The sequence below is a fragment of the Mytilus galloprovincialis genome, chromosome 2 (assembly GCF_965363235.1).
Source record: "Mytilus galloprovincialis chromosome 2, xbMytGall1.hap1.1, whole genome shotgun sequence".
Lineage (NCBI taxonomy): Eukaryota > Metazoa > Mollusca > Bivalvia > Mytilida > Mytilidae > Mytilus > Mytilus galloprovincialis.
Genome location: NC_134839.1, coordinates 11,499,443 through 11,511,125, shown reverse-complemented (window position 1 = coordinate 11,511,125; position 11,683 = coordinate 11,499,443). Strand labels below are relative to the sequence as shown.

The 11,683-nt window shown below is 30.8% G+C and overlaps 1 protein-coding gene across 1 annotated transcript; it reads left to right on the top strand.

The window, feature by feature from the left end:
- The first annotated feature begins 537 nt into the window (after positions 1-537).
- Positions 538-11,245, top strand: LOC143062890 (vesicle-associated membrane protein 4-like). Its single transcript, XM_076234706.1, has 7 exons — positions 538-724; positions 4,262-4,308; positions 4,958-5,008; positions 5,370-5,470; positions 8,124-8,203; positions 8,787-8,838; positions 11,059-11,245. The coding sequence occupies exons 1-7, from the start codon at positions 659-661 to the stop codon at positions 11,088-11,090; spliced, it is 429 nt and encodes a 142-aa protein (XP_076090821.1). The 5' UTR covers positions 538-658; the 3' UTR covers positions 11,091-11,245.
- Positions 11,246-11,683: the final 438 nt, after the last annotated feature.

Here is an 11,683-nt window from a genome sequence, read left to right as displayed (position 1 = left end):
TGTTATGAAACTTGTAGTGGGTCTCATTGGGGTCTAAGCATGACGCGGGATTGCCAATTTTTGGTAAGCGTGACACGTGAAAGTCAAATTATTGTGTCGTGAAAACGGGAAATGAGGTCTTGCGGGACCCGGGAAATGACAAAAAAGTGAGAATTGCTTACCTACATAGTGTAAGCGGGATACGGGAATCTGAAAACACAGTAAGCGGGATCCGGGATCGGAACCCCCCAATGAGACCCCCCTTGTACACAATGCTTATAACCACATAAACCTAAGTTTGCCTCAGCAAAACATTATGAAACCTAACAAAACTCAGATCAAGTGCAATATGGGTATGGTCATTTCACAAATGAACATAATGCCACGAAAATGAACATAACATTACATAAAAAAAATAAACACTATACTATATACAAGCCCATAGCGAGTGTGTCTTAACCCTTTTTATTTTACAGACAAACAATTATAGTAGATAAATCTGAACGGTGAATTTTGCCGTACGCTGGATATACTGATTGTTACAAGTAAGTGTAGCCTCATTATTCACACGTTTCCGGTTTGATCACAACAAAACCTGACATCTGACATGTATTTCGAAAAACCTCTTTAAATCACCACAGGACTCTGTCATTTGATAAAAAGTCAACAATTTTATAAAATGCCACCAAAGTTCGTCAGACAACATGACAATATGGATTCTAACCGAGCCAGAAGCGCTGAAACGGTATTGTACATATAGCATCATCCATGTCCAGAAATGACTTTTTTTTATGTCTGTTGTCATCCATCAGAAGAAAATAAAGCACTTTTCTTTCACTGTTTAAAACATTTTGAGTGTTGCACTTCGCCCTTCAACATTAGAAAAGAAAACAATCAATCATGCATAAGACGGTCATCAAAATAACAATGTGTGACAGATCAAATGCAAGAAACCAATGAATGAGCACATGCACATTGTGAATCCATGACAAATTGCCCCACTGGCAAATCGCCCCACTCCTAATCGCCCCACTTTTTCACAAACTCGCCCCACTTTATAAAAAATCGCCCCACTCTTGTTTACTAACTCGCCCCACTTATGAAGAAGGGTAAAATCCCATTGCAAAAAGGTTGAACAACATACCCCACAATCCCGCTGAAATAAGGTTAGTCAACTAGCCCCACTCGGGACAAATAGATAAACCACAATGAATTTATAAGTGTCAACTCGCCCCAATTATGAAAAAAGATGTAATCCCGTTGTATATCTATGTCCCTGCCCCACTTCAATACCTATGAAAACCTTGGTGAAGTGCTATAACATCAAATTGCTGTTAATTGAAATCCTTCAATTGTATGATTATGATACAATTAACAGGTTTCTTTTCAACTTATACAACTAAGCTTACAAGTATAAAGTTATTCTTCAATGAATGATACGAAAATGTATTTGTAATTATATTTTAAAAATGTTAAACATCATTCAACATAAAAAATAATGGTTTAATAAATTTCATTTTTTTTTTTGGTATTCTGTGTAAATAAGTTTTCATTTAAGTGGGGTAGAGACATATACACGCATATATGTCTCTGAATGGGGCTAGTTGGAAGACCTAGAAATTATATATTGAAGTAGATTTTACCTTTTTTCAATAAGTGGGGCGAGTTGACCGGGGAAAAATTAACGGGATTTTACCTTTTTCACAAGTGAGGCTATTTTTTAAAAAGTGGGGCGAGTTGGTAAACCCGTTTGGGGCGATTTTTTTAATAGTGGGGCGAGTTGGTGAAAAAGTGGGGCAATTTGGTGTGGGGCGTTTTGCCAGTGGGGCGATTTGTCCTGCTTCCCACATTGTTCGTTTATATTTTTGCATAAATCCTTGTCTTGCTTTTTTTAGATCACTTTTATGTGTACAGTTCTTGCCAGGTTGTCTAATCACCTTCTAAAATGAGCTAAAAAACATCAAACCATTCAATAGAAAAAAATTAAGGCCTAATTTATAACAAAACCATTGATGAAAAAAATAAAAAAATATTGCAGACAAGAACCAACGAAAACCACTGAACTGCAGGGTCCTGTACAAGCACATACATTTGTCAATAATGTGGCAGGTTTATTTATGTACATTGTAAGTTATCTTTTACATATGCTGTTTGGCAACAAGGGTTATGGTTATTTTCGAAAAAAAAATAATTCTGATACCCAATATGAAATGTATGATGAAAAATAATTATCTGGCCAAGCAGATGACAAAAAAAGTATTCTGAATCCCCCATACCTTACAGTATTAAAAATTGAAAAAAATTATTCGATTGATACTGTGGATTCATTATTTTTCGTTTGATACCAATTTTCGTGGATTTCGTGGGAACAGTTTAACCACGAAATTAACTGTTCAACGAATGACAAATTTTCTGATGGCTTGTATGCAGACTTCGGCAAAACCACGAAATCAAATATCCACGAACATGTAAAATTTCCTCAATCCACGAAAATTAGTACCCACGAAAATAAATGAATCCACAGTAGTTTGGAAAAGCTAGAAAAATAATTTTGAGCTTTGCAGATAAAAAAAAAATAACACCTTCTCTCCCCACCAACCTGAAGTTAAATGGTTGCTTATTTAGTCCTTAGTATGGGGTTTTGTGGACTTTTTAAAGTTAACTTTGCACTTAGATCTTATTTAAGGAATTTCCAATGATGTAGCCATAAAAATATCATTTAAAGCTTAACATCTAAGTATAATGGCCACCTGTCACACACTAATGATTTAATCAATAATTTCTCCACCTGACTCCAATCTTACCAGGTTTACATTGAACATCTAGTTCTATATATACATATGTATATGTTTCTTCTCTATCTGAGTAAATGTCTAAAAATAAAAATCATCAAAGAATTTTAAGATGATTGATTGCTGGTTGCTTTATGTACAGTAGCAAATATTTCATGCTTTTCAAGAAGAGGAGAGGAAGGATTTTAAGATTGTAGACTTATGATTTAGTAAGACAGAATCTGAAATTGATAAAAAATGTGCCAGTCTATTTAAGTCAGTTTGGGAGCACCTCATCAAATAAGGAAGCCTTTTAAACAGATAACAGCCATACAGCATGAACAAAGACTTATATATTTTTTGTATTTACCACCAATTAAGTTACTGAACTAGTGACTTACAAATTTTTCCAATTGTGTGAAATTTTTTTCCAATTGTATGACATATGTTCAAGAATCTTTCATTTCTGTGTTCTTTAATTTTTAAGGTAGTTTTTCTCTATTAGTTATCTTTCTTAATTAGCACCCTCTGTTTCTCTTTATTATTTATGTTTTTTGACAATTTTTCTGTAGATTTGGTCCATTATTCTCTATTCTGTAAACTCCATCCAGAACCTCATGTGTAGATAATTATAAATTGGTTGTGGAAACAACATGACAAACACATTGCTAATATAATACACATGATACAGAAAGCAAAAAAAGAAAGTTGAAAATTGTCATAGCACTATTTACCAGTCAATTCTGCGAACAAAATAATGTAAAATTGTCGCCCAGCACTGAAATTAATTTAGTGAGAAAAAAAATCAAGGTGTAATGAAGTAAAATGATACATTTCTAGCATAACCTACTGTGGATTCAGTAATTTTCATGGCTGTAGTAAAATTTGCATTTTCATTGATATTTGATTCAATGTTTAGCCAAAGTCTACATACAGACCTATATAAAATTTGAACTTCGTAGGACTTCAAATTCCATTGTTTACTTAAACCCAAAAAATCAACAAAATTAATAAATAAAAGACAATATTTATTATCACAAACACATTTACATTAACTGGTTATGGCATACAGTATTGAGACAATAAACTAAATTAATATCCTATCAATAAAAATGAATCCACTGTATATTAAGGGGGGTGTGTCTCATCACGATTCACAAGTTGATTTTTTTGTCAATCACGATTCACAGAAAATAAATTTCCATGATCATGGATCAAGAAAATATAAAAAAAAAAATGTGTAGAAAATTGTATCACGATAGCGAAAGTGTGCCGATCACGAAGAAGGAAAATAACCCATCAGACCCCTCACCAATTAGTAACCTGTGACAAAATTCTTACATATTTCAGCCTTATTAGACATATATATGGTTGAGTTACCTGATAATCCAACAGCTTGGTTTGTTGTCTTGTGTTTCTTCAAAGCAAGTCAGTCCTCATTTGGACCACACTTTTACTTTACTTCTACACAACATGTATATGTGTAATATATACCATTATTTATTTTGCAGAGAGCACTTCTTGATGGAAATTCGGATGAAGAAGATTTCTTCTTGAAGTGAGTTTTTTCCTGTAGCATTTACATGATGAGTAGCAATAGCGTAAAGTATAAAATATATTGCATAGCATTGCAATCTCTTCTGGGTTCCTTTTACTAGTTTAACCCCTATTGCATCAAAGGTATAACCTCATCTTGTTAATAAAAACAAATGAGCAATTGTTGCTTATTATAGAATTACTGTAGTCCTATAGCATGTAAAGTAAGAAGTAAAAATAAACAAGCTTAGTTTAAAGTATTTGATAATTTATTTTCTTAATGTATCTCACTGGTAAATTCTAATGTCTCAAAATATTGTTATACATGCATGTATGTGCATTTTCATTCTGGGAAAATATAGAGAAAAAAATGTGTTTCCTAAATAATCATAGATTTTTTTTTTTTAAATTATAATAAAATCTTTATTAACACTTAATATGATTAATGTTATGAAGAACCAGTTCAAAATTATAACTTTATATACCATTCTTTAAAATTTGTAGGATATCATGTAGATTTGACTTTTACATAGCAAATATATTACAACTGCTTATTATAGTGTTTTGAGTAATTATGTATTTGAGGTTTTGCTATTGTGCTAATAGGTAAGATTTGTCATGCATTCATATGCAGTGTATTTATTCCTACAAATGTTTATATTTATTTGTAGAGGTCCAAATGTCAAACCTGGAAACATAAGGAGTGATCCAAAGATAAACAGGTAACTATAAAAATCAAGGAATGGTCCAAAGATTTTTATCTATTCGTCCTACCGATGAAGTCAAAGGAGACTTTAAGTTTACGCTGTGTCTGTCTGTCTGTGCCATGAATTATTTTTCCTCACATTTTTCTCAGGAACTACATTAGAAGAATTTCAGAAATTTTGTTTCAGGGTTTATGTGAGTCAGCTATACCTTGTGATGCATTTTCACTCAACAACTTCCTGTTTACTGAAATATTTTGGCAGGGGTATCATCAGTGAGCTGTAGATCAGTTTCACTTGTTGTTTTTGTGTAATTTTCAACCATACCACATCTTCTTGTTCTCATATATATAACTATTACCATTTATATACTTTACAGATTACAGGGCCAAGTAAATGAGGTTATTGATGTGATGCAGAACAATGTTGCTAAAATTGTTGACAGGGGAGACAAACTTGAAGATTTACAGGATAAATCAGGTAAAGGGAGACAAACTTGAAGATTTTCAGTATAAATCAGGTTAATATTGTTGACAGAGGGAGACAATCTTAAAGATTTTCAGGATAAATCAGGTAAAATTATCTTAAAGATTTTCAGGATAAATCAGGTAAAATTATCTTAAAGATTTTCAGGAAAAATCAGGTAAAATTGTTGACACAGGAGACAATCTGGAAGATTTACAGGATAAATCAGATAAAAATGTTGACAGGGGAGACAATCTTGAAGAGTTATAGGATAAATAAGGTAAAATTGTTCACAGGGGAGACCATCTGAAAGATTTTCAGGATAAATCAGGTAAAATTGTTCACAGGGGAGACAAACTTGATGATTTACAGGTTGAAAGCGGAGACAATCCTAAAGATTTTCAGTATAAATCAGGTAAAATTGTTGACAGGGGAGACAATATTGAAGATTTACAGGATAAATCAGGTAAAAATTGTTAACAGGGGAGACAATCTTAAAGATTTTTAAGATAAATCAGGTAATACTATTTGTTTTACCTTTATTTTGCATAAATTTCAATGTTTGCATAAAGAGATATCTAGCAGAAACAGAGAGGAAGACACATATTAACATTTGATATATTAAAAGTTCCAGGTCTGATTTCATTTTACACACACAAGCATAATTGCAACCCTCCTGTTTTTAGCAGGAGACTCCCGCTGAAATGGCTTAATTCTGGAAATTTCTAGCTTGCTGGTCTGCTCTGCGCAGGAGTATAAAATCTCTGACTTTCAGATATTTTAACCCTGATTGACCAGTCTGACAACATTTATTATGTTTTTTTTTGTCACTGATGAGCCATGGGTAGCTGTTACCTGTAAATCACAGACCATGTGAAATTGAATGGCTTTACTGACAAGGTTACTATACTAGTATACTAGTATTGACCATGCCAGTGGTAAATACCGGGAAATACTGGTCAATTGAAATTTTGAGGGGTCATTACTATAAAAACCACTCTCTACCTGGTCAATTACTATTAATTAAGTGTTCAAATCATTTTTAATGGCTCTCATTTCTATTTCTCTTGTAAATTCTTTGAATACACTGTGATTTACATTGATTGATAAGTAAATAATATTATAGTAACAGTACAAAATGTTTTGTCCCTCAGAAACTTCAAACTTTCCATTTTCAGCATGAAGAAGGATTTTGTCTCACAGTTAAACAGACAGGAATGATTTCATTATTTATGGGAGTCTTCAAATATCACTTTTATCACCCATGTATTGTCAACATTTATTGGGGGCTGTTGTTTTAGTAATTAAATTTTCACACCTAGCAATGCCAGGTAAAAGGTAAAAAGATGCATGTAACTTCATTTACCTGTAGTTTATTTTACCATTACTTTTAATTACCTGTAAAATCATACATTTTGAATTAAAAAAATACATATTGATTTATAAATGTTGAAATAATAATTTAATATGTAAATTTTTATAATCTAAAAGTATGTAATATCATAATTCATAATAACTTAATTTCAAATAAGTAGGCATGAGTGTTATAAATGAATAAAACATCAAATTCATTAATTTATTAAAGCTGACACATGCTTTTAAGATTAAAGTTTAAATATATTTGACTTTCTATTATGTTTTTACTTCAATTAAAAGTAAAAACAACCATGAAAATTTCAATTGACCAGTATTTGCCAGGATTGACCACTTGGGGAGTATTGTCCATGGCGGTAAATACCATTGGTAAATACCGCCCAACCTTGTTTACTGGACAGCTTGGGTGTCAAATATAATACTAACTAATGTTCATTAACGTCGTTTACCTCAAGCCTGGTGTATTTTAAAAACACTTCAAAGAAATTTCGGGTGACTTCCTATGTTTAATCATGTTTTAAGTAAAATAATGTGGATTAATAAAAGAATATAAATAAAATACAAATTGAACAAAGAATCATAAAAGGATTGTTATTTAATGATTTTGAATGTCTAAGGACTAATAAAAATTATATAGATCTATACTTCTATTCAATGTTTAATTTGAAATTTATAAGAAATGTACTTAACTATGTGTAAATGTTGACCATGCAAGGCTTGTATAGCCAGTCAAGGTCGTTAAACACTTCCACCATCATCATGTATATGTTGGCCTGAAGGGACACACCTATCTTTTGATAAAAAGATACTTTAGCTGGAAATGTCAAATGTCCAGTTGAGGCTAGACAACTCTGTCACATGTACACTCAGAGGTTTTGAAAAGGGGAAAAAAACCTAACAACAACACACCTTGTATAGGATATAACCATGATTGAAGAAATAAAGTATGTTTGGTGTTTTGTAGATAAATAGATAAACAGGTCATATTTTTCACTTGAAAATGCCAGATGTGCAAAATCTCCCCCTCAGCTATGGCTGAGGGGAGATCTCCCTCTTTCAAGGTTTCAGAGGTTGGCAGGTATGCACAAGTCGCATGATACATCAGAAATATATTCAGGGTGGAGAACAGTATAATTTTAGTAGTTCCTTGGTTTTTGTTAAAATAATGTTTCATTGTTAGAGCGATCATGTTGACAAATATATTCAGTATAACCACATTTACAAAATATAATTTGCACCAATAACAAATATGCCTTCTTTGATAAATCTTAAAAAAAGAATGTTTTATTCACAGAAAATTTAAGTGACCACGCAGATATGTTCAGATCAAGAGCTAAAGGCTTACACAGACAAATGTGGTGGAAAAATTGTAAGGTACTGTAAGAATTTTATGTAAGAAGCAGGACATTCATGAAATACAAGTATGACCAATTAATAATAGTTCTATATAAAAAGGATAAGAGGAAATACTAAAAATAATTAATAGCCACAGATACCTGGCTGTTCCAAATTAAAAAAAATGTATAAACGAAAATAAATAGCAGTGAGCTACAACTATAAATAACTGTTGATTCAAAATACACTTAGACACAGATTTCCTGTGTAACAGGAGCAACAAATACACACAAATTTACACATAACAACACAGTGAGTTACAATGACATGCCTTATTTGGTATAAAGAATCATTGTAAGCTGTACATAATTATTTGACAAGGGTCACCTGACTTCATTTTCACAACTCTCATATTTATGTCAAGTAATCATGATACATAAGTAAGATCTTGATCTCAAAATTTTTCAACATTTTGTTCCTCATTAATAAATTAGCTAAACATTTCATTTTGTTAAACAATGAATATTTTCTTGATAGTATCTTTTTTCTCGCTTTGTCTTTAACATAGTGTGGTGCAATATGTATGAAAACCAATAAATGTAATTTTTTTTTTAAATTTTAGATGAAAATAATAATAGCTGTGGTGATTTTAATTTTACTTGCAGTCATAATCAGTGAGTAGATATTGTATATTTAATTTTGAAATTTAAACAAGATTATATTACTTGGATAATTACATTAGATGTATGTTTCTTTATGATACAGTTATTTTGATTGGCTAACAGCAATTTCACGTCCTTCTGAAACTAACATTCATTACACAATAAAGATGATACGAGGTCCAACAATAAAGTGCACAGGTTTATTAAAGAAAATATTGATAGAATTGGAATTTCATGATCCTAGCTAAAAAAATGTAATAAGTATTGAATGCTTCTTTTTGTAACTTCATAGGGCTGTAAAAGCGTTGACCGTCCGCACTTCATACAAAATGTACTTTGGTCAACGCTTTTACACCCCAATGAAGTTACAAAAAGAAGCATTCATTTATAAATTAAGAAGGATAAACCGGCAATACAAATATAAATATTATCCTTGGTTGACTCAAACCCTATATTTATGTTGCATCCCTCCAACTTTTAAGAGTCGGTTCTATATGCGGTCTCTTTATTTAAGCTGGTAAAAAACCATACCTTCAAACTCTAGCATTTTAAACAAGTAAGAAAATTAAATTAATAGTTTATAGGAGTGATGAATTATATTCCAAGTGCTTCTCTTGATTTTCTTTAGAAAAGCTAAAAAAAAGTGAAACTAGCTAAATGACCAAAAGGTACCTGAAAAAGCCAAATTCATCTAAGATAAACTTTTTGTTTTCTAATGATTTCTAAATTATCAGCAGAGAAATGAGAAAGAGCATATTATGAACCATGTTAAGAACTGAAGCAATGACATCATAAATTAAAATTTTGACCTTCATGCAAATGGACAGTAGAGTGGTCATGCAATTTGATATGTTTGGTTGAAAATAGTAAAACAGCAAAGATCTGGCTAGACTTACCACAGAGAGTCTTAAGTATCTCAGCAGAAACATGTGGCTAGATTTTTGAAATTATGACAGGTATTAGAAGTGTGCAGTCAAGTCATCAGTTTGCAAATTTCAAATCATAAGACTAAAAGGCATCATTTGTGGATTATTAACAACGTTGGATTACTGTCAATATTCAGAAATTATTGGGTGCATTTATTATTGCGATTTTGTCATTTTAGACTAAAATCCGATTTAAAATTTTGTGATTTTGAGAAAAATCATTTATAATTCATATAAAAAAAATTCAAAATGCAATAATTTCTGAATTTACAGTATTTTCTAACATTCTTTATTCTAACATCTTTGCTTATTCGTGTACTTTGTTTCCACTAACCAATCAGTTGATTAGTACTAAACTCAATGCTTGTTGCAAAATACAGTTTATGTAAAGTTAAAATACTGCATTATTCAGAAGAATCTTGATTTAAATTACAACATACTTTTCAAATGATTTTTTAATTGAGAATAAGACATGTTTTTTTAAAAAAATTATATACAATATTTACAGACCTGAAAATATTTCCTGCAATGGATCAGTTTATTGAATAGCACAATACAAAGATTTTTTAACTCCCAACCAGACAACTTAAACTGATGTAATTCATTTAATCCTTCTTTATATTTTATAAATGAGGTACCAAAAGAAAGAAGAAAAATTAATCTTTGAAATTGTGATAATTTCATTATGACATAATTAATTATTATGTAATTAGTTGCTATATTGTGATGTCCACACTTGAATGAATTTAGCGTCTTTGTTCTTCACAGCATTCCAAAATATTTTATAGATTCTTGTACAACACAGGTTGACCTCCAAAACTGTGTCTCAGATTTCTAAAAACATCAATAGAATAAATTTTATAACCAATTGAATTTAGTGGTTTCTTATGAATTGATGTTGCAAACTTCATTGAAGATTTATGCAAGAATCTATGAAAAAATTTGGGATGCTATGAATAACAAAGAAGCTAAATTCATTCAAGTATGGACATCACAATATGGCAACTAATTACATAACAATTAATTATGTAATAATTATGTCATTATGAAATTATCACAATTTGAAAGATTAATCCTTCTGCTTTCTTTTGGTGCCTCATTTATAAAATATAAAGAAAGATGAGTGGAATTACATCAGTATAAAGATGTCTGATTGGGGATGAAAAATCTTTGTATTGTGCTACCACATATAAACATATGCTTTTTTTTACTTTCTTGCAGACAGACGTAGACCACCAATTTTCATATTTTCTATTTATGTTTTTTTCATTGATTAAAATTTATGTTTTCTTTGATTTATTTTCAGTTCCAATCATTGTGAAGAGTTCACAGAACTGACAATTGGTGCAGATATAATAAGATTTGTGATTTTCGAGACATTTTATTTATTTATTTCATTTTACTGTGATGCCATTGTTAACAAAACATTTTATGTATATGTATGATTTGTTATGTAAATTTTGAATTACATGTATTTTATGTTTTATGTTTAACTATGTTTTATTTATAACAATAGTTTCATATTGAAAAATGCACAGAGCCATATTAAACAAACAAAAAATTGATACTCATCCAACTCTTTTAAAAAATTTGGGCATGATTACAAATTTTACTTTGATTTTTATGGCATAATTCATGAACATTGTTAATATGAAATATATTAAAAGTGATCAGAAACCAAAACTCAATAACAGTTAAGATGGAGCAAGATGAAATAATGATTTTTTTATTATAATTTCTAGCAATCAACATTAATCTTAAATATATAATGATGCAAACATGATATACTCTTGTAATTTTCAAAACATAAAAAATTGTCTGAAACCACCTATAAGCTGATGTGAAGCAAAGTGGTCATCCAATGGCATTTGAAAGCTTAGAATAAGATATGGGTTTGTCTCCTTGTGGAATGCTGTTTAGTGACCTATAGT